The 23,730-nt window shown below is 37.5% G+C and overlaps 2 protein-coding genes across 6 annotated transcripts in view; both read left to right on the forward strand.

Moving 5' to 3' along the window:
* Window positions 1–18,817, forward strand: part of LMTK2 (lemur tyrosine kinase 2) — a 38,932-nt gene extending 20,115 nt beyond the window's left edge. The window contains exons 7-15 of one of the 4 annotated variants that reach the window (XR_011729190.1): window positions 3,685–3,818; window positions 6,963–7,047; window positions 7,626–7,747; window positions 8,037–8,186; window positions 8,435–11,354; window positions 12,860–12,995; window positions 13,362–13,610; window positions 14,660–14,783; window positions 18,704–18,817. Coding sequence is in view for 2 of the 4 variants with exons in the window: in XM_071760443.1 (XP_071616544.1) it covers window positions 3,685–3,818; window positions 6,963–7,047; window positions 7,626–7,747; window positions 8,037–8,186; window positions 8,435–11,354; window positions 12,860–12,995; window positions 13,362–13,610; window positions 14,660–14,688 (3,825 nt within the window). In the remaining 2 variants the exon portion in view is untranslated. Of the gene's footprint in view, window positions 1–3,684; window positions 3,819–6,962; window positions 7,048–7,625; window positions 7,748–8,036; window positions 8,187–8,434; window positions 11,355–12,859; window positions 12,996–13,361; window positions 13,611–14,659; window positions 18,673–18,703 lie in introns of those variants that run through there. The other 3 variants (XR_011729189.1, XM_071760443.1, XM_071760444.1) reach the window with 3 other exon arrangements.
* Window positions 18,731–23,062, forward strand: BHLHA15 (basic helix-loop-helix family member a15). 2 transcript variants are annotated; one of them, XM_071760454.1, is made up of 2 exons: window positions 18,731–18,833; window positions 22,446–23,062. In XM_071760454.1, the coding sequence occupies exon 2, from the start codon at window positions 22,482–22,484 to the stop codon at window positions 22,977–22,979; it is 498 nt and encodes a 165-aa protein (XP_071616555.1). In that variant the 5' UTR covers window positions 18,731–18,833; window positions 22,446–22,481; the 3' UTR covers window positions 22,980–23,062. The 2 variants fall into 2 exon arrangements, with proteins under 2 accessions (XP_071616555.1, XP_071616554.1); XM_071760453.1 differs by lacking the exon at window positions 18,731–18,833 and adding an exon at window positions 20,091–20,193.
* Window positions 23,063–23,730: the final 668 nt, after the last annotated feature.

Below are 23,730 nucleotides of genomic sequence, written 5' to 3' on the forward strand. Positions count from 1 at the left end.
CAAGCTGGTTTACTTGTTTGTTTGGCTATATAGACTACTTACATTTTCTTTTTTTTTTTTCACTCAAGATTGCTTATTTGTATGTGCAGTAGCTGTATTCTCTAACATTTAGCCTATCTTAAACTGTAATCCAAGATGCCCTAGGACCCTTCCTTTGCAGAGCAAAAAAGTGGCAGAGGTCAGTTGCCCAGAAACTAAATTTAAACATTAAAATCCTAATTTTCCTTTGCCTTGTTAAATTGTTTTAAAAATGATAAAGATAAAAAGAAAGGCTTAGTAAGTTCTTTACCACCTCCCCCCCCCCCCGTGTTTGCTTAGTATGGTGGTGCAGTTTTCTATGAATAGTTAACTGTTCACTGTTAAACAGTGTAGAATGATGCCAGGTTAAAAATAGTGGTAGCTGGCTTGTTAATTTTAATATATATTACACAGCCAAGTGTGGCCAGCCTTTTGTCAGCATAGTAAATCCTCTAATTGATATAATTTATGGGTAAAGTGAAGTTGTTAATATGTGGAATAGCATGTATATTGATGTTTATTGTGAGGCAGATTTGCCTATCAAGGTTTTACAGAAATTCTTCAAGTCTTGGCAGTTCCCTGGACAGATGAGCTCAGCAGGATGCAGTATTTGCCTAGAATGCCCTGGAGCTTGCACTGGGGATGCTGCTGTTAGTGCAGGAAGGTGCCTGTTTGCAGTGATTTGTTAATTTTTTTTGCTTTGTCTTTTTCTGCTTACTAGCACTTGAAAAATATCTCCATTTAAAAAAAATGAAACAAAACAAAAATCTTTGCAATTAAAACTTCTTAATCTAAGAGTTAAATTCATTGAGCACTCATAGTCAATGTCAGTACAAGGCAAGTAGTAGATATTCAGTGGTGTGTAGTTTAGAAAAAGGGGTTTGAGAAGTTCAGAAAAATCTTGTCTGTTGGCTTCGAAGACTTTGTGCTCTCAGAACTACTTAATATTTCTTAAACTTCTATATGTTAAACAAGTTTCTGATGGCATAGATGCCCTGTGCATCTCTTTCAGGCATTTTAATGGTTGTGACTGCAGGTGCTCACAATGATTTGGTGCTGGGGGAGGGAGGCAGGGGGATAGCAGTCCAGTACTTAAATGTGTTAATAGGTTTCCCCCGGTCTGATAAAAGCAACGTCCTCTTAAAGCAATAAATAAACATATTTATTTATTTATTTATTTATTTATTTTTAACCTTGATTGTAGCTTTTATTAGAATACAATGGGAAAACAGAACCAGTATGTTTCAAGGTGCTGGATTTAAACGATTTTTATTTTCTACAAAAATGCGTGCCTAGTTGAATTACTCAGTAAATACGGGATGCCACATAGCGCTGCTGTTACTAATGCATTTCAAAGTTACTTCTTAACTTCTTGGGTGCCTGTAACCCGCCAAGGACCTTAATCCGCCTGGGAGAAACCTTAACTAAGCAGTTACTGTTTTACTGGATGTCAAGTGTTGGAGAGCGACTTTTTTCAGGCTCTTGCTGCCACCTAGAGTCTGTTTAGATCGGTGCCTGTAAATGGGCTGAGAACTGGGACCTGAGCGTGTGACGGACACTGCTCATCTCGTGGTTGTGTGGAACTCCAATAAATCTGCTCTGGCAAGGTCTAAAGGGGTCCGTGCTGTATGTATGTATCAACATTACATATGTGAGCTAGTATGATATTAAAGCTGTAATTTTAAGACTCAAACATTTACAAAAATGTAATTCTGTAGGATGCAAATACACAAATGTTACCTAGTTAGTAGTTACAAACAGGATAAAGGTAATGTAGTGAAGGCTTCTATAATGTTAAACAGTGTTAGAAGTTATGCATGCTTTCTCATAAGGGTAGTATAGCAATTTGCAGCATCAGTAGTGTGTATAAAGCAGATAAAGATAGAAAAGCTGCTTGTATCTAATGTAAAATCTATTAATCTTTTTAAAAAATAAAAATAAAGTTAGTTTACATAGGATTAGTATCTGCTTTTCAAAACACTGTCTGCTCCATTGCTTTTTATTTAACCCTGGTTTTGTATGTTTTAATGCAGCACAGGTGTCTACTGCTTGACCTAAGAGCTGCAAAATGCCATCCTCTATTAACCATACTAAGGAGGAATTAAAAGCTTTGGTACTGTCTCCATAATGTACATGAGCACCAAAGAAATAGGAAGTTTTGTTATCTTCAGTCTTTCCTGAACATCAGAGTGCTTTTTAGACTGTGCAAAGACTGCTTTCTTGTCAAACAAATCCTACAATGGTTTGGGTTGGAAGGGACCTACAGAGCTCATCTGGTTCCAACCACCCTGTTGTGGGCATTGACACCTCCCACAAGACCACGTTGCTCCAAGCCCCATACATCCTGGCCTTCAACACTTCCACAACTTCTCTTGGCAAGCTACCTGTGCCAGTGTCTCTCCACCCTCACCAAAAATAAGTTCTTCCTAATATCTAATCTAAATCAACCCTTTTTCAGCTTCGAACCACTACCCCTCATCCTGCCACTCCATGCCCTTGTAAAAAGTCCCCCTTCAATTTCAAGACTTCCCTTTAGTCTCCTTTCAGGCCCAAGATTTAGGCAGGCAATGGACATGGACAGTTAAAACCCAGAATATTATGCTGGTGAAACAGGTTGTGGTGCATTATGTTGTATAGTCTCAATATATAAGTCTCAATATATAATTATTCCCTCTGGAATAATTTGTTAAACTCACAGGGAGTCTGTAGTTATATTAGGAGTGGCAGCTTAAAAGTCCAGCTGGAAAACTAGGAACAATAATGGCATGAGAAACTTTTCTTCCATTTCTTGAATTCATCTAGAGACTGGATGTGGCACTCAGTGCCATGGGCTGGGAACTGCAGCGGGAGTGGATCAAGGGTTGGACTTGATGATCTCTGAGGTCCCTTCCAACCCAGCCAATTCTATGATTCTACCATAGTCTTGTTTTTCCATAATGTTTTTCCTTGACAGCTTATTTTCCTCTGTTTCAAAGCTGAGGTTTTTTTTGTTAGTATATTTGTTTTGGGTTTGTGCTGTGGTTTGTTTTGTGGTGGTGGGTTTTTTTTTTTTTTGGTTTTTTTTGTGTTTGTGGTTTTTTTCTTTTCTTTTTTTTTTTTTTTTCTTTTTTTTTTTTTTTTTTTTTTGTTGGTTTGGGTCTTTTTTATGTAGTGCTTCTATGGGCTCATTAATTATATGTCTGCTCAGCTTTGCCTAGCTTCAGTAAAACTGTTGCCATGCTCTCAATTCTTTGGCTGGAGTGAGTATGTGTTAAAGCTTTTTATATATAAAGCTCTGAGATGGTAATGTCTGAAACCCTTTTCTCTGGTCTCTCCCTTCCATCCCCTTGCAAATTCTAGACTGTCAGCTTTGCTGTTTTGGAACACTTGGAAATTCATGTCATTTTAAAACAGAAGCTCATTAAACTCTTGATTTTTAGTGGAACGTATTACTGTATGACAGTTTTTATGTGGCAGTCTGATGTATAATGTTAATTACTAATTTATTGAAAAACCTTAAAAGGACAGTACCACATGCCTTGGATGAATAATATAAGAATCCGTATGGACACTGGAAGCTTTGAGGGGGTTTTTTTAAGTGCAAATGGTTAGTTGCTTTTTCATTAAATATTTTTTCAGATTCAACCAACATACAAGGCTGATAAGTATTTTCAACTTCTTTTACAGGGTGACCTAAAAACTTATATCTGCAATGAGCAGGATCACATTAAAGGGGATTCACAAATAATGCTGCTGCAGAGAATGGCATGTGAGATTGCTGCTGGACTTGCTGTAATGCATAAACATAATTTTGTGCATAGGTATGCTTTCCAGATAAATTGCTTTTAGTTATGATGCACTCTTAAACTTCTGTAGGTATTTTCATTAAAATCTGTGTGTAGTGAAGATTGTGTTTTAACAAACTTCCATCTAACTTGCATATCTCAAGTCACCAAGGTGTGGTGCTTATGAAGATGCAAATTTAACTGCAGCTGGTGTGGTGTTACACTTTCCACCTGGCTGGAAGCTGATCACCTTCTTTTTAGGTTTGCAGCTCATAGAACACAACCTACTGCTAAGCCAATCTAGAAGATGTAGCTGTTTGATTAATTCTTGGCCAAGCTAAACTTGTTTTATTTATTGTGGGGGGAAGGGATGTTGGAATGTGTTACAATGAATCTTAGCTGCTCTGTGTCTTCAGAAGGCCATAGCAATTCAGAATTTGTTTGGTAATCTGGTACCTTTGTTACTAAAAATGGAAACCACCTGAGAATGCTGCCCTTCTAATGCAGTAAGAAGGAACCCGACTACAGATAAAACTGACTGAAGAAGGTTTCTGTCACTGAATGTAATGTTCATGTAACCTTTCAATCTTCAGTTAATGGAGTTAGACTGAACAAATCATAATGGGAAAACAATTTCATTTCAATTGGGTAAAATGTTAGACTGGCTTATAATTAAAGTGATTGAAGTCAATACTGAAAGAACAGCAATAGCAAAATGCTGTGAAAAATATATGAATGAATTACTCAGAAATATTACTCAGAAATTACTCAAAAATATATAAATGAATTACTCAGAAATATTCCAAAATGTTTTTTTGCTTTAAATGAAAAGGACTTAAGGAAATAGAAGACCTCAGCCCTAGATTTGTAATGACTAAAATATTAAAGAGCACTTGCTTCCTGAGCATGTTTTGCTTGATGAAACCTTGAGTATCACAAGGCAGTTTATTTTGGTTTTGTGTTGTGTCAGTCTGTTCTGTGCTGTAGGAGCAGGTTAGGCACTTGAGCTGGAGCTTGTCACACTCATCTTGCTACTTAGAGGAAGTACAGAGACCTTGTGTTCAGGGAGAAGCTGAACTATTAAACTGAAGTTTTAAAAGGTGCAAGTGTAAAACAACAGCAGAACCCTGAGGTCTCCAAACCCTGGGCTCTGCTGGTGGCTGATAGGCAGATCTGTCCTTTTAACATCTCTCACAATTTCAGATGACTTGAAGGTGGTACCAGTTGTACCTGTCAGACTGAGTGATCACTTTTTCTTGTATTGCAGCATCATGGCTCTGTTTGTGCTAAATTAAACAGTATGTTTTCAGTGAAATACACTTAAATTTGGTAAATAATTATTCTGCAAGATCTGCAAGATTGTCATTGTAAATGTTTACTTCTAGCAACACTATCCTGATGCTGTCAGAGTAAGTGGTAAAGCTCCAGCATCAGTGATTTTGTTGTTAGTGGTAAATTCAAGCAGCTAAAATTTTATTTTCTGGGATATTTATTTAAATAGTATAAAACAAGTTGGAAAGCTTTGGGGCATACTTAGTGGTTACAAATATGCTTGTGTGACTTTCAGACTGTTTGTACTTCAGACTTTTTTTTTGCCACAGAGAAGCAATTGTAAAGTTCTTCCAATGTACTTAATTGCCTGGTACCCTTCTGTGAAACTGAGAAGCTAAATATTTGAGCAATTAGTCTGTGGAGCCCATTGCTGTCACAGCTACAATTCTGTAGCAAACATGCAGCTTCATTAAACTTGCATAAATTTCTGCGTTTGAAGAGTTTTCTGAAGAACTTCCTGGTGTTATTACAGCAGCACTGCTGGCTACAAGTACTTGTGGTCTGGTTTATGGTGGAAACTGGAAACAACTACTATGTATATTCAAGAGCTTTTTGATTTGTTTATTAAAGGATTTTTGTGAAACACATTGCTCTTTTTGGTAGCCTTTGAAAAATACCATCTGTAGCTCCAATAAATGTGAATGTATGGTCCTCTGTTTTGTAGAGGAACTTAAGTGTAGGTGTAAGATGCTACTAGTTGTTTATTATATTGTGAATTTTTAAGTATTTAAACCTGATACAGATTCTTGAAAGATTTTCTTTATAACAATTATACACCAAGAGCTGTGATGACAGGTGTTAGGTAAAGAGGGACCCACATCCCTGTAGCATATGAACAGCCTAAATAATTACATCATGGAATTCAGCTGAGTGAAGTAACTGCATATAAATTATTTTGTAGATTGAATGCATATTTTGATTTATTTTTTTAAAATAAAGAACAGCATAGTAGCCTTGGGGTTTTTGTATAAAATCTGTAAGTGCAATTGCCTTGTCACTGTGTTTAGGTTTTTTTGGATTCCAGAACACAGATTGTGCTTGATTATGTGGCTCTAAATTGATTCTCTTTGGAGAATGTGGGAGGGCCTAAGAGCAATCCTGTCCTGGTGGCCATGAGACAAATCTTGTCCAGTAAGTCTTCTGTAAGGAGACACTGTCAGCATTTGGATTTTTTCTGAGTGATGAATGTTTATATAGACATCTGGTGTTCTCACTGTGAGATATGGCATCACTTGTTGGATTTTACACGTTTTTAGAATGCAACTTTGAGCAACAAGAGAAATATCTTTATGTTTAGTTTGGATGAAATTTTGCTTTTGAAATCTCCCCAGTTATTGTGCATTATGAGTTTGCATTATCAGTTGGGGTTTTTTTGTTTGTTTTTGGTTTTCTTTTCTTTTTTTTTTTTTTTTGTTTTTTGGTGGGTGTAGACTGGTTAAATTTCCTCCAAAGAGAATTGGAATGGTATCTCCAGGAGTGCACCTTCCTTGCACATGGCTTGCCTTTCGGTGGGATTTGTGGCTATTGGGTTGGACTATAGGTAGTGTGAATAAAATTGTTGACATGCATGTAGTGTGGAAGTTGAATCCTTAGATCTGGCTGTTTTGTATTACTGATCTACTCCTGTTAAGGGCTGCTACTTGCTACTGTAACCTAAAATTGTGGGGTTTGGGGTTTTCTGTGTGGTTTTTTTTTGTTTTTGTTTGTTTTAATTGTTTGCTTTTCATTTAATACTTTACGCAGTGGCTTGACTGTACTAAAAAGTGTTACTTACGTTACAGCCCTTGTGTTAATTTGCATTGGAGACTTCTTAGTTTGGTCTCATTACTCATTTGTTTGCTTTTTCAGGGACTTGGCTTTACGGAATTGCTATCTTACGTCTGATTTAAATGTCAAAGTAGGAGATTATGGTATAGGATTCAGTAGATACAAGGTAAGTTAATCTAGTCATTTACCATTTATTTTAAAGGATTTGAGGCTTAAGCATACTTTTAAATTAGAAACCAATACTAAATTCTTTTTTATTTGAATAATGGTCTCTTGAAGTATCATTGGCAAATAACTGTAGCAAGCTCACGTAACAGAGTAGATGATCTTTATAAAAAGACAGAGTTTAAGCTTGTAAAAGGGAGATTCTGTTTAAATATTTTACGTCCTATTTATACTTGTTCTAGAATATGCACAACATAATTTTAAAGTTCTAAGAAAGGAAAACTTAAAATTTCAAATTCAAATATATAAAAAGCATGAAAAATTCAGGGCATTAATTAAAATGTTTTCTGAGTACCAAGCCTTACCTAAGAAGTCAGCATTCAATTTTCCTACTAGGCAGTTAGCAGCCTATCCTATATAGCATTGTTCTCTACTACTTGAGAAAAAGTTGTATTCGTTTAATTCTCTTTTTTTTGCATAGGGATCACCTAAAACTGTATTAAGGGAAGAACAGATCAAGTTCTGGGGGTTGATCCAATGTTTGTTCAGTGCCTTTCTGTTTTTCTGTCAATCATTTAGGAAGACTATGTTGAGACAGAGGAGAAGAAACTTATTCCTCTCCGATGGACTGCACCTGAGTTAGTAACAAGTTTTCAAGACAGACTGCTATCAGCAGAGCAAAACAAATACAGTAACATATGGTATGTAGTAGGTTTTAAAACAATTTTACTGATATATGTGAACATAGTTTCAAATGTTCCACTAAACTGGTCTTACTTTGTTGCCTTCATTGTTATTGCTTTCAAGCAACTTTATTCTTGAGACTTTGAACATTCTGTCAAATAAAGTGAATTGACAGGTTTTGAAGTTATTATAGAGCCAATGAGAGAGAGATATTTATATCTTCATGACAGTTATGCTTTGCATAAACCGTACTTAGAAAAGCACCTTAGTTCTTAGAATGCTTTGTCATTTGTTGCTCTTTTCCAGGTCCCTTGGTGTCACACTGTGGGAGCTGTTTGAGAATGCTGCTTGGCCTTATTCAGACTTTTCTGACCGGGAAGTCCTAACCCATGTCATAAAGGAGAAGCAGGTTAAACTCTTCAAGCCACGTCTGGAGCAGCCATACTCTGATAGATGGTAAACTACTTTATTCTTAAAGCTGCTGAAGAAGATTTTCAGAGTTTACTGATTTTTCTTAAAATATACTACACTTAAAATTGCTACACGGAAGCATTCTATTGGCAAAGAAATGTTAGGTAAAAGGAGCTGCCAATAGAAGGATTGTCCTGCCAGTGATACTGTTACTCCTTACCTTGCTAGTTATGTATATTATAAACTCAGTTTCATACCTGAAACTTACTGAAGTGTGTTTCTTATTTGTACAGGTATGAAGTTCTGCAGTTCTGTTGGCTACCTCCAGAAAAGAGACCAACAGCAGAAGAAGTGCATAAACTTTTAACTTACCTTCGCATGCAAAGCCAAAGGGACTCGGAAATTGATTTTGAACAGCAGTGGAATGCTCTTAAACCAAACACCTCAAATAGAGAAACAAACAATTCTGCATTTCCAATCTTAGATCACTTTACAGGAGATAGACTTGGTCACGAGATGGAGGAAGTTCTTACTGTAACTGAAACAAGCCAGGGTCTCAGCTTTGAATATATCTGGGAGGCAGCTAAACATGATCATTTTGATGAATGTGGCCATGTGAATCCTGATGAAGCAATGACGTACGCAAATGTTTTCTTTCCAGTGGAGGTTTTTGAGAGGTCACTTTCAGAGCAAGGGTTGGGAGCACAGGATGGAAGTGGTCAAGAAGCATCACTTGCTGTCCCTGGGGTGTTACCTGTGTTTGATGCACACAAGCTTTCTGTTGGAAATGACTACTATATCCAGTTAGAGGAAAAAGGAAGTGGCTGCAGCATGAATTTTGATAACCAATCAGTTGTACTAACTACAGAAGTTGATCATCAAGAAGCTGTACAAGATAAAAGTTCTCATTTCATGCTTCTCAGGGATCTTGATGTTGAAGAATCTAGCACTGATGGGGACTTCTTCCACTACAATGCAGATCCTAAGGAGGAATTTTTGCCTGCTAGTAGTAGTCCAGAAAGTCCTTCCCAGAATATCTTTAATGACATGGATGGGTCAGAAGAATTGACAAACAGAAAAATACTTGGTTTTGCTGAAACAAATGATATTCCTAAAGACTTTAAACTAACAGTTTTAAACTCAAACACAGATGCTAGAAAGGCAGTAGGTCTTTGTGAGAACGAGCATTTTAGTCATGCTTCTGAAAATAAAAAAGTTTCCATATGTGAAAGTATCTCTAACCAGTCTGACTTGGTAACTTTAGAAGAACTTTCTGATAACTTCTTGTTTCTTCAAGAGAAAAACTTGTTGTCAGGGTTGTTTTCTAACAAAGCCAGTGGTGGTTTCGAACAAAACCCAGAAGATGTTCTAAAAAGCATATTAGAAACCTCAAACAGAAACTCTGTGGAGCTTGAGCCTGTGTTGGCTGAAAATGCACAGGTCTTTTCTTTAACCCAAGAAATTCTTAGATCAGTGAAAGATGAAAATTTTAATCCAGTGGCTCCAGATTCGAATAAAGGTCTGAATTCTCCATCTGAGATTGCTGTAGAGACACAGGCATCTTTTAGTCCATCTGCAGTACAAAAATCATGTGATAAAGGTATAAATCTTCCTTATTCAAAGGATGAAGGAAAACTTTCAAATGTGCAAATCCGCGAAGTTGTGTCCTGTAACACTGATACTCCCTCTCAAGAAGAGCTATCCAATAATGCCAAAAATAATAATATTGGAAACAACCCATGTTGCAGTGTTGCTGTTGAAATAGACAAATGTGATGCAGAAATAAAACAAGGAGTGCTTTTCAAATCCGATGAAGTAGCTTTTAGTAGAGAAAAATGTACTGATCAGGAAGATACAAAAATAAACTTGGAAGATACATCTCCTGCATTAAAAGAAGATGAACGTTTCCTGGAGGAAGAACAAGAAACATCAAATAATTTTGAACACTGTAAGGATGTTCCAGAACAGGTGACCTTAATTTCTGTTGCTACTTCAGATTGTACAAATCATGATAGTCTTTTGGAAGACAGCCCATCCCCTACACAGACTGTAGAAAAACCTTTAGACACACCTGATTCTTTGGATTCTCTAGATGTAAATGACGTTTTAGAGTCTTTACAGGCTCAAAGTCCCCAGAAACTTTTGCCACCTGATAAACCTGCTGACAGTGGCTATGAAACAGAAAACCTGGAATCTCCAGAATGGACTTCCCATATCACTGTTGAGGATGCTGCTGGTGTAGATACTGCTGTCCATCTTGCCAATGAGAGCAACGTCAGTGCTTTACCTTCTAATCCTGTCATAATTGTTTCAGAAGCAGCAGCTTGTTTAGATGCAGTGAACAGCAATTTTGAAACAACCCCAAAGGTTTTTCTGGGTGGGAGTCAAAATTCATATAGAGACTCTGCCTATTTCTCTGATAATGATTCTGAGCCAGATAAAAAAACAGAAGAGGCTGTAAATCTGTCAAGAGAGACTACTTGTGTTGTTTCTTCAAATAAAGGAGATACTAATACTGAAGAGGATTTTGGAGAGAGACAGCAAAAATGTGATGTAAAGAATTACCAGGATACCAACAATCAAAATGCAAAATTAGAACTAAATCACAACTTAGAGGTGCAAGAGATGGATGCAAGGATGCAAGGGTGTCCTGATGAGTGGGCTGAGGCAACTCTGAATTCCCTGGATATGTCAGTAGGAAGTAGCCTAAGAGATGAAATAAAACTCTCTGAGACTTCTCATAAAACTGTGTCTTGTGTTGGCACTAACACTACAGAACTACTTTCACACAGAGACTTGAAGTCTGTATATAATATGCACAGTCCTTTAGATTTGAGTAACAGTGAGAAGTCCTTCTATCATCTAGAGGGACAAAAACTGAAAGAGCCAGATATTGAAGGAAAATACCTCGGTAAACTCGATGTTTCTGGAATGCTTGATTTAGAAGATGGTGATGATGCAGATGAGGAAGACGAAAACAGTGATTCTGAGGATGACATGAGGACTTTTCATATGCATAGTCTGAGTTCTGACAGTGAAGATGAAACTGTTCATCAAGTACCTGAGATAATTACTGACAAAGATGATGGGAAACATCTGAGAAGCTTGCTGAAGCTTCCAAAACCTTTTGATGAAAGTCAACATCAAAACTGGAAAAATGAGAAAAAGGCTGTAACGTTCTTTGATGATGTGACAGTCTATTTGTTTGATCAGGTATTTTTTTCTTTTTTATTACTGAACAAAGTTTTTGTTGGTTTGGGGTTTTTTGAACAAGATGTAGTAGAGCAGCTTAATATTTGTGGGCACATTGTTAAAAGATCACCTGTCTTGGCAGGATTACATCTTATTTGTGATGTGGTTTGTTTTTTCTTAAGAAAGAAAAAAATATTTTTCTTGGTGTGGTGCCAATTGTGTGCTGCTGATAGGATAGCAGCACTACTTTTAGGTGAAAGAGTTTTGCTTTGGGCAGGGGTGGTTGCCAGATCCTGAGTCTTCATTGCTTTTGGACCCTTGACTGCATGCACTGGATGAAACGTGGTTTTTATTGGTGCCTTTGTGATGTTTATAAGCTGAATTTGAGAACGTGAGGTGGCATCGTTAGGAACCAGATTTTATTAATTTAATTTGCCAGAATGTTGTTGTACCTTGGTAGAAGCAATGTATCTGTTTATTGGGTTTGGGGACTCGAATGCCTTTATAAAAGAAAACAAAAAACTTGCCAAAAACTACAACTGAAAAAAACCCAAACCACAACTTAAATCTGAGTTTTGTGCTTAGTTAGTATTAAGTTAATTTTACCTTAAACTGTGGTCAATGATGAGAACAGTATTTAGATGGTAATGCTATTTTTATATTAATCCAATGTGATTTAAGTTCAGTGAAATACCAATCTGTTTATAAAATGCAAAGTTACCTTTGTTTCCTTATCTGCTTTATCAATTTTTAACTTCTGTGACTTGATACAGAGGGGTTTTGTATTTTAGCATTATGGCTACTAAACCAGTAAAGTGAGTTTAAAAGAACAGTCACGTTGTCAAGCTTTGGAAATATTGCTTATGATGACGCACATAAATATTAGAGATAATTGTGTTTTGGAATAGAAAACACAGGTGATATATTTGTGTTTTGGCAGTCTGTAGAATAGTAATCCTTTTGTCAGAGGGGAAGGAAAAAAATGAGAAAAATTACAGCAGTGTTTAAACTGTTCTTAGTTGTTGATCTCTCTGCTTATTACAGTAACTGATAAAATGTTGGCTCCTTCAAATACTGGTCATAAGAAGTCTGTCTCTTTATCCTGAAGCATGATTAGGGGGTAAAAAAACATTAAAGAAAATAATGCCGGCAGGTGGGATAAGGCTTTATTAAATAGAAAATAAAACTACCTACCTGTGTCAGACTGATAAGGGAACTGTTTTCAATTGGAAGATGTTTTAGCTTTGTTCCTAGAAATATGAAACCTTTACAATCTTAAAGACTATTTAAATACTAATTTCCTACATGGATTTTAGCATACCTTTGATACCACTTTGTTTAGGAATAGAAGTACCTGTGTATGATTAGTCTATAACTCAAAGTTCTGTTTGTGTGGTAATAACTGGAGTTCACAGACCATAAAATTCCACAATAGATGGTGGAGGTGGGAGGGTGCGTTTTTGAATGCTTGCATCTATAGTAATGGATACATTATGTGTACAAGAGTTAAATTTTGTTTGCCTTAGGAAACACCAACTAAGGAGCTGGGAAACTGTGCGGCGGAATTGAATGGGGAAGGCTCTCACAGCACTCCTGTTCCATCTTCGAATCTTAGTTACTTAAACAGATTTGCAAATTCAGAAAGCTCAACAGATGAAGAAGGTACTTGAATATATATTGCTGAGACCATTTTATGCATAGTTTTAAATGAAATGTCATTTAAATTATACATTCGTTGTTGCATACTGGCTTCAGCTTTGCATCCTGAGTATATGCTAGGCTCAGATACTTGTGTTACTGACTATAAAAGCTTGTGATATAATCTGGTTGTTCATGTATTGATGTGTGTAGGGTATCTTGAGAGGCAGCCAAACTATGAACAGGAAATCTCTGTGATGCCCAGGGCTAGAAGATTAAAAGCTACGAGTTTTGTTTTGGGTTAATGCAGTCTTGTAGGGATTTGGTTTCAAAGCTGTATATGACTCTACAGTATAGTAAATTGCCTTTTTTTCTTGTTTTTTCCTGAAGGTGGGGGTTTTGAATGGGATGATGACTTCTCTTCTCCAGAGCCATCTTTTATATCAAAGGCAGCTAATAGTCTTATTAGTTCTAAACCACCTCTCCAGTCATCAAAGTACTTCTCTCCACCTCCACCTTCACGGACTCTTGATCAGAACTGGTCACATCCATCCCCTTATTCCAGATTCTCTATCTCTCCTGCAAACATGGCAAGCTTTTCTCTTACACATCTTACAGATTCAGATATAGAGCAAGGAGGTAAGTGATTTAGTTATGATAATTATTTTAAAATTAAAAAACATATGCAAATATATAATAGATATGACAAAGATTGTTCCTTTTTAAATAACCAGATTTAGAAACGCAATTTAAACATAGTCAAAGTTAGGTCTGGCCTATGTTTTGGTTAATACATAGCTACAAACTTGCAGTTGAATATTCTGGGGAACATTTACAGCACAAGCTCTCAATTTTTCTGTCCAATAAACTAGTGCTATGTTTTTCTATTAATGAAATCTCTGCAGTCCTTTAACACTTCTGTATAGCTGCCACACAGCAGTTGAATAATTCTCACTTTATTTTCATTGCACAAGGTGCAGATGCTAGGAACACAATGCCACTGTCTCATCTTATTTTGCAGTTTGGTTTCTTTTCATATTGTTTTTTAGAAAGTGCATTCTTGACATTCTCTCAAGAATTGCCACATGTTTTCTAGATTGTGATTGGATAGACCCAAACAGTCAATTCACAGCAATATTGAGTACTAGCAGTATTCATTAACAAAAGCTTTCTTCTCTGTAGCAAAAAGCTTTTTTTGAGCTTTGATATATTTTTGAGGATTAAGAGAAGGAAAACCAAGCAGACTTGAATCAGTTTAGCATATTATTAATCTTGATAAAATGTTTTATTGAAAAAAATACTGCTGATCCCTGAGCCTTGCTAATGGTCAATGTCTATAAAATTGTGATTGGTGTTCATATATGGAGTTGTATTGTTCTTGTATTGTGCTTATTGATTAGATAATGCTTGCTACTTAGTAACTTAGAGATAAGACAGATTTGTTTTGGAGATCCTACGTTGCCTTACGTGTCCAAAGAAGTGACATTGAACTGTGTGATTTAAGCAGATGTCTGTGTATAAATGTGCCAAATGTTTACAATAGTTGAAAGCTTTAGGAAAAGATTAACCAAAACTTGGAAGTGCAAAATGGAAGTGCAGGATGCCAAGTTCTAGGAAGAGTCTTGCAAAGAAGTGAGGGTTGTGCAGAAGAATCATACTGTACCTTATGATCTTTCCTCTGCTAATAGGAAGCAGCGAAGATGGAGAAAAAGATTAAATGAGTTAAATTTTCCTTGGACTGCATACATAAAACACACAGACTCAGTGTGAAACTCCTTTATCTAATCTCTGGATCCTCCTGGAGTGACACAGGTAATCAAGAAGTACTGAAAAATGAAAGTAAACACTGAAAGCAATGTTAAATCAGGACATGAATTTGAATGTGTATTTAACTTTGTAATGTATTTTTAAATCAGTGCAATTTTGCTTTTCATTGAAAGGTGATTCTGCCGCTGTTTTCAAGTACTTGAAATATTTTTCAGATAACTTAAGAAACAAGTAAAGCAATTACACTACAGTCTGGTTTATGTATAAGATTGTGTAATATTCTTTTTATATTTTTTCCATGTAGTTCATTACCTATTTGAACATACACCTGTTGTAGAATTGTGTATAACTGTCCTGTGCAACAGGTGGCTGTGTTGCTGAAGCTGTATGAATGATAGTTGATCAGTAGTGAGCCATATTTATTCCAAAAGATATCACTACATATTACTTTGCTTATTACAATTGCACTATGGATTATTCTTCCTTTATTTCCTGATTATGTACAGAATCAAAAATCTTAAACCGTTCAAGGAAAATAAGACAAGTTGAATTGGCCCAATTATCCAATTTAATTTGTCCTTTTTGTAGCCTTTGCTATGCACGGTACTTGTAAAACGTACATAACTTCTGAGTGTTCTGTTAGACTTGCTGAAATCTTATATTCAGTACCATTTCTAAATGATAATGATTATAGATTGATTGTTAGTGTTCATGTTTTATAGGAAACTGGAAAAGAATATATCATATACTCGGGAATTTTAAGATGAAAGAGCTAATATCTCTTAATTCCTGAATACAATTCTACTGACTGCTTAAACTGTAATAGCATCTAATGTATCATAATTAAGGGCCTTCCACTTTTTACTACAATTTCTGCCTTGGAGAGAGAAGAGGAAAATTTGCTGTATGGGACTGTGGAATTTATGAATCTTATAAAAGACTAATTTCAATAGGCTGTATTTGGGCACACTTGGCCCTTCAGTTGTACAATCTGTGAATTTTGAAGCTCAGTCTTCTGCTGACCACAGATTAGGGCTGCCATTCAGACCTGTGGTAAATCTACCTCTCAGTGATGTTATGACAATTAAGAATTAGATTCATGGTGTATGCCCAATTTTGCACCTTTCACGAGGCCAGACCTCTTTTAAGATGTCTGCAGGGTTTCTTGGTACATCTTGAAATGCATAGTGATCCAAAGATGCAGTGAAGTTTGCTCTGAAGCTGTCTGTAGAGAAGAGAATACAGTGCAGGGTTTTTAACCTTCATACTCTGCCATGCATTATGCCAGTTTAATTCTTTAAACTTCTTGGAAAAAAAAAAAAATCCTTAGTTCTTACTCTAGAGTGACTTCAGTTGAGAAGCAAATCCCTGACCTCTTTGAATGCCTTATGCAGCTGCAGATCTGTAGGAAGCACTGATAGGAACAGTTTACCTGGCTTTGTATTTTGTGTTTCAGTGTAGTAAAATACAAATGTGCTAATATTAAGTACCTTGTATTTTAGTGGCTATTTTGGCAGGGTTTCAGTATAATGGGGTGGTCCAGATGTTCTGTGTTCAGATCCAGAGAATTCTAATCACAGAAATTTATGGGAGGACTAGATATTTTCAGATGCATGAAGTTTGGTTTTGTATACCTCTGTATGCATTATGATTTTTTAAAAGGACAGTATTTTAAAATGACAGGATTACGTTAGTGCTTTTCCCATAAATTTTTAGCCCTTATCAGGAATGGATTCCATACCAATCAAAAGGGAATGATTTACTTACAATGTTGCTTAAAGTTTTTGTTGTGTTGTTGAGATAAATTTTGCTGATGAGGCACTTGGTTCAGAATTAGTCAGAATTGTTCTTCAGTATGAAGAGAAGAACTGAATTTTTCATGGACTGTTTTCCCCAAATGTAATTTAAGAGGCAAAGACAAGTAGTTCTCCATTAAGGCTTATAGTGTATACTGTAGAGGCTTTTAGGAAGCTGTGTGCTACTCAGTATTTTAGAATACAGCTAATAGACTTTGGGCACAAATTATTACTTAGAAATGCCATAATTCCAACATTAAGCTCCTTGATACAGCTAGATTAAGGTATCTCATCCCACTGTACATTTTAAGTGTGGAAAATCAAAACTAAGAATGAAGCTCCATAATGGTCTGAAAAGAATAAATGGGCTTTCCTGCCTTGCATGGTGAAAAAAATCTATCAGACCTGGAGTTCAGCCTTGATTTTTGAATCATTTGATTTTAAATTGTAGTCCAAGGTTACAAAAAAGCTTATACACCTGAATGTTACAGGCTGGTTGTGCATTTTTTTTTGCCTAAAATTCTGGAAAATCTTATGTTTTTCTTGTACATCAGGAGTTTCATTTGCTTGATGGAAATCTTAAGATTTTATCTTTACCCCTGTTTAAAGAAAACCTTACATAGGAAGTGAAAGTTCACTCATTTGTCCAAATGGCCTCATTGCTAATGAATTGCCAAAGGAGCCTTTTCAATGAGTTGGGATATGTGTGATGTTAAGAAAGATAATGTCCTATTTAGCTGTACAATGAAGAGAAATAAATACTTAAAGTTGACTCACCTCACTTAAACATTAATTTTAATTTCAGGAATATCCAGTAGGCTGGATTGCAATAATATAAAAGATCTTTTTTTGTCAAAAAGTCTGAACTACTAGCAATATTTAAATACCTGCCTAGCAGTCAGTGGCACAAGGAAGATGAGTCAGTAAGTCCAATCTGTTAACTTGTAGTAAGGGGATTTGTTACAAATCTTTCATTAAACTGTATGTAAGTTCTTGCACTATCTACTTAAGCATGGTCTCCATTTTAGAAGTACATGTATCTATTTTCAATGGTTTATTATGAGGACTGGTTACATTTTAATTCCTTCTCTAGTAGAATACCTTGATTATTTGAACACTGAAGGCATTGTCTCAATTTGGCTACTAAAGTTATTTGAAAGATCTGATTTTTCCCACCTAAGGAAGTTTGTTAAAAAATGAAGATCTGTAGTGAGAAGCCAACAGAGCGTGAAGTGTCCAGTTTTACTGGGAACACCTGTACTCTCCCAAATCCCCCAGCTGCAGATATGTTGCATGTATTACTGCATTTATGGAAACTGCCATTTTCATGGAAGTGAGCAGATTAAACATTTCTTCATACCCTTGTTGGTGCACTAATGAAAGCCATTTAAGCCTCATTCTTTTTATCAGTATTTTTAGCAGATTTTTATGTAGTACTCAATCTTTTTCATGAGGAGGCTGGTTGGTAGAAAATCTTTTTTGTTATGATTAAGCACTATGCTAAAATGTCAGCATTGTCAGGTGTTAGTGTCTTGGCTATTTTTGTTGGAGATGGTGAAAGGTGGAATCCAAGTATATTAGCCTTATAAGAAATAGCCTTAAATAAGAATGGAGTATACAAAATTACTTCAGCTTTAAGTCATACAGAAATATCCTTGTATGTTAATGGTTTTGGTACAAGACTGGAAAAAATCTAGAGGAGAGTCAAACATCATATAAACTTATTGAAAATAAGTATTTGTAATACCAGCAGCCTGTTTTTCAGAAACTTGAATATGACTTATAGTTAGTTTTGTTCATGAAATTGTTTGAACTTGCACAGATGTAGGTGTAACTTAAATGATAAATGGTACTGATGTGTGTGTGTATATATAATGTTGAATTCTATTTGTAAATGAGAAACTATGTAACAAAATCATAGGTATGAGGTTTTCCTATTGTAATTTAATACAGGTATGAGGTTTATGGCAATATATCATAGTTAATGAAATTTCAGGTCAAAACGTCTTTAAATTGTGTACATTTTTAAATTGTAATTTCTACTGTATATTGATTATCATGCATAGTGTGATTCAAGAAACTGCTTGTAATTTAAAAATATTTAATATTAAAAATAAAATACAGTTATATATTTATAATCTCTTTGTCTGTTTGTTCATTCTTAAACAGATGCCAGCAGTGGATCAGGCCCACAGTATAGTATAGTTCTACTGTGAGATATGTTAGTGTCCAGAGGTTGAGAAAGTACAAAAACTCAAAGCTACAGCAGATAATAATATCACCCTTATGTGAACTTCAGGTAATGTACATACACAGTTGGTAGAGAAGCAGTACTTAAAATACAAACAGTGTATTCTAAAAGCTGAATATTACTTTTAATCCTGGAATTAAGCATCTCTAGGAAGAATGGAGATTTTTTAAGTAACCTTCAGGAAACAGGTAAATGATGTTTTCTCAGTATTTGTTGAATATATTTCTAGAAGATAATTGTGGGTTTTTTTAAAATCTAAGTTCATGTGCTGAATGGACCCAAGGTTGCTAGTTAAATGTGGTATTTATGTGTGTTGGTAGCTTCCTTCTCATGAGACTGAGGCTGTTTCAGCCTGGGCACTCAGACAGGAGAGTGCTGGTTTTTCCTTGCAACCATTAAGGTTGTGATGAACCTTTTCAGCACTGTCACCAGTTAGTGGAGTTGTGAAATCCCCCACGTCATATCACAGCTGTTCCCAGTCCTGACAGCTGTTGAGACATGGGAACAAGAAACTGATATCAAGATGACTTAACTTCATTAGATAAAATATAAATAGTTGGCTGAAACTTGATCAAGACAGTGTGGTCGTTATTGAGAACAGATGTAAAGGATCCCATGGCTCTAGGTTGGTCATTTTATATAGAACCTGTTATCAAAGAATTTGAGTGCTTGCCATCTGTATCCTCATCAGCCTTCTTGCCAGGGATAGAAGTGCTCTGTCTGTTGGCCTTTTACACACAGGTGGTATAACTTGCGTAGCCCTTGGCAAAACAGAGCTGAGTGAGACAGACTTTCCTCCTCAACCACAGGACACTCCACCTGCTGAAATTAAGTACTGCAGTAATCCCTGCTGCAGTGACACTTAGTGCCCATCAGCCTGGTGACAACACCTCAGTACACACTCCGGTGCTTTTGGGAGCGCTGCCGCCGCCAGACGCGTTGTTGGCCCTCGGAGCCCCGGGAGCCTCGTGGTGTCAGCAGCCTCCAGGCACTGCCCCTTTCAGCGGAAGAAGAAGGGGTAATGGCAGTAGCTGGGGGTCGCGTATCCCTGCATAACTCCCGCCTGAACCTGGTGCTTCCAGACCCGTCCCGCACAGATCGTTACTTCCCGGGCCGGCAGTCGAGGGCGGAGCGTCCGCCCCGTCCGGGCCCTCCCCCCGCTAACGCGACGTGTCGGCTGCAGCCACCTGCGGGCCGGGCCCGGTTGCCGCTCAGTCGCAGCAGCACCTCTCAGGGGGTCTCTTGTCATCGCTGTCCCACCCTGTCCCCGGGGTGTTTAGGGTGGTCCTGGCTCCTTCGCAGCCTCCTGCTGCCCCCTGCAGACCCTCCTGCTGCTCCTGGCTTCCCACAGATCTCTGCTAGGTCACCCCTCTGACCCTAAACACCTTCTCCACTGCTGATGGCAGCGGTAAGTCATAGAGGAGAGATGCCAGCCCTGATAAAGAGATGGAAAATTCACTGGTATTTGGTTGCTCATTCTCATTTGTTTCTCTTGAGGACTCCATTCCTTTGCTCCTGATCCTCTCTCCCTCTCAGTTTCCTCCTTGCACACTCATGCCAGCTCCCTGAGGGTGTTGGCAGCCTGGCTATGGCTCCATGTGGTAGTTTTTAAGGAGCTTGCAGCAGTCTGAAACAAAACCTTGGTCTGATAAGCATCCTGTTGTGCCATGTCATCCCCTTTTTTTTCCTCTTGCCTGCAGTTTTACAGACAGCTTTGCATCCACAGTTTGCTGAAGCTTTCTTTCTCTTGGACTTCTGTCTCTGCTGGCTGCCTCTGCCAATCTCTACCAAGTCCTGTGGGCTGTTTTGCTCTCTAACAGCAGCTGCTCATTTCTCAGCTCTTCCCATGACCACTTCTTGCACTGCAAGGAGTAAAGTTAACTCATCTTTTTTTTGTATCCACCTTTACTTTCTCTCCTCTACTCATGCCTTTTCTGCCAAGTGAGAGAGTAAGGGTCCAGACGAAACCCAATGCTTGGTTTTAGTCCTGTTTTCTTGCTTGAGATACACATGTGTCGAACACTTCAAGGCTCCCACAACACAAGCTATTTGGTGCCTTCTCTCAGCATTCATCACCCGAACTGAACTGCTTTGTGAATTTTTATAATTCCAGGCAAAATTGACTCCCTGATAGTAAGAAATCTGGGGATGGCCAGGATGTCCTCATAGGCAGAAAACTGGGTTACTGTAAATGCTGAGCAGCTGAAGATGTGTCTGAAAAATGAGAGAGGAAGTTATATTTACCACAGCACAGCTGGGAACTGCTCACCACTTGCTCTAGCTAAGATTGTCCTATACTGAGACAAGCACCTGTGCCTAGTTTTTTTTTTTTTGGTTGGTTTGTTTTTGGGGTTTTTTGTTTGTTTTGGGTTTTTTGTTTTGTTTGGTTTTTTGTTTCTTTTGGGGGTTTTTTTGGGGGGGGGAGGGGTTGGGGTTTTTTTTTGGGGGGGGGGTTTGTTCTTACTGGCTCACCAATTCTCCTAGCTGGTCCTACATAATGGCCTTAACATAAAAAATGTGGGGTTTGTTTAAGGACTGGGCCTTTCTATGACTACATGAACTGGAAGAAAGGAGAAGGAAACATTTTGGAATCTCAGTAACATTGATAGTTGGTGCTAAAGGTTGCTGTGAGGGTGCTGCCTTCAGATGTTTTGGCACAGAAACCGGGCTGGGGGAGTAAAATTTCAGTTCTGTCAACTGCCCTGCTAACTTGTGGGGAAGGAACCTGGCTGGGTTTTTTTGGATAAACTGGAGAATAAATATTGTTCTGTGGCTGTTGAACTGGGGCAGAAACTGCAGCTGAGTTCTGTCATTATTTGATTCTTGTTAGAAGAGGGAACAGTGGTTTTGTGTGTGGAGTGTGGAGTAGCCCAGAATGCAGAGATGTGTGGAAACACATCGCTGTCGAGGAGTTTGTGAGTCCATATATGAGTTTAGCATATGTTTCCCTCTAGTGGACTGCTCATAAATACAATAGAAATCTGATTTTACAAAAAGCAATTACCAGGGGTTCAAGAGAAATTACTTTCTGAGTAGAAGCCTGAGAGTTCTGTCTACTATCCCATACATAAGCCTACATACATTTAATGAGCCCGCATATGGGTTTATTATAACTTGTGGCAGCTAAAGCTGAGAGAAAACAGAAGCATGTGAGATCAAAACACAGAGGCAACGTGTTACCAAACCTAACTGACCACATTACTCCTGATATTTTTTTGAGTTGTGATTCCCTCTTCCCATGGGAAGACTGGATGAGCTTGGAGACCATTTTCTTATGTGAAGTGAGAGAAGAGATAGCTCTAGTTTGAGGACTACTTAAAAGAAAGTAGAGAGGTGCCCGTTTTTCATCTTGTTTCCTGTATGTGATTAACTGTATCTTTGTTCTGGTGGTTCCATTCACTTGGCCTCCACTCCTTCTGTAACCTCTTCCTTCCAGCTGAAGGATAATTTATTCTCTAAGAAAGGATTTTCTCTGTTCATCTGTGCAGGTCATGTTGACTAATAGCATTTACAACTTCTAAACCAAACAGCACTAAATTGTGAGCCAATGATGGTTTTCCAGTAGTGAACAAATAAACACTTCAAACAAACCTGAGGCAGGTCATGTGTTCAGCATGGAACTGTGCAAGAGTTAAAGATATTGGTGTCATGTTTTTACAGCATATTGATGCTTGATACCAGTACATCTACCAAAACATGAAGACTAAAACCAAAGGAAAGAAGCAAAGACATACTGTTAAAGAAGCATTTCCTGAGGAGTCAGCAATAAGAAAAAAAGAGCTGGTGAAGTGTTTGCGACACAAAGAAAGGAGGAATGGGGGAAGCAAGGAGAGCAGCAAGAGCACCACAGCCAGAACCAAGGGTTCTTGGAGCAATAAGGACAGGCATTTGAGAAGACTGGAAAGCAACGAGCGGGAGAGGCAGAGAATGCACAAGCTCAACAATGCATTTCAGGCTTTGCGGGAGGTGATTCCTCATGTGAGAGCTGAGAATAAGCTTTCAAAAATAGAGACTCTTACGCTGGCTAAAAATTACATTAAATCATTGACCTCCATTATACTCAATATGTCCAATGGACACTTTGCATCAACAGAAGGGATGGGGGGAGCCTGGGGTTCCAGATTGTACCAGCATTATCAACAGCAGCATGGGGGTGATGATCATGAGGAACATCTACAAAAGCATTCCACATAGGTTCATAGCTTCAGCCAAAACACGTACAGTTAGCTGCCACAGTCATTCTTTTTCCTTCTTGCATGATAAAAATTTTCAGAGATCATTTTTGCCTCCAGCTCTCTGCTATTTTTTCTTAAAAAGACAAACTGGGTAGTACTCATGGCTGTAGCTTATACAGTACATTAACAACCTGTCTTGTAACACTGGAGTTGACTTGGAAGTAAAGTGTTAGTAACTTATGAAAATTACCCTCTCTGGAAGGGTTCTGAGTTGAGCATTTAAAGCCTGTGTCACCTGAATTCACTAGAACTTGATAAGAATCTTTGCTATTCAAATGAATCTGCTCTTACCTGTCCTGCTACAGAGGAGATTAAAATTGATGACAGTGTTTGACTGACTAACTTGATGAGTGAAGTGGAACAGGGGAGAAACTGCCAAATCTGAAAATACATCATGAGTGTTTTGGATCTGCTCTAATAATTTTGAACCTTCCAATGCCCAAAACCTTTTGAAGTACTTGTTAATGTAAGTATATATAAAGCTTTATTAGATTGTAAGCTCTCTAGAGTAAGGACTTGTTCTAGTCTGTGTTTCCAGAGCATCTAGCCTTATGGAGTTCTTCTTTAGTGGGTGTCTGGGTGCCATTGTAATACAAATAAATGAGGGACAAAGGACTTACTTTTGCCCCCAAAATTATAAAAATACCTAATAGTCATGAGTTAGGCAATGATCTATGCAATTACAAATTTTTGCTGATGAAGCCTGTAAT

Source organism: Heliangelus exortis, chromosome 17 (genome assembly GCF_036169615.1).
Source record: "Heliangelus exortis chromosome 17, bHelExo1.hap1, whole genome shotgun sequence".
NCBI lineage: Eukaryota > Metazoa > Chordata > Aves > Apodiformes > Trochilidae > Heliangelus > Heliangelus exortis.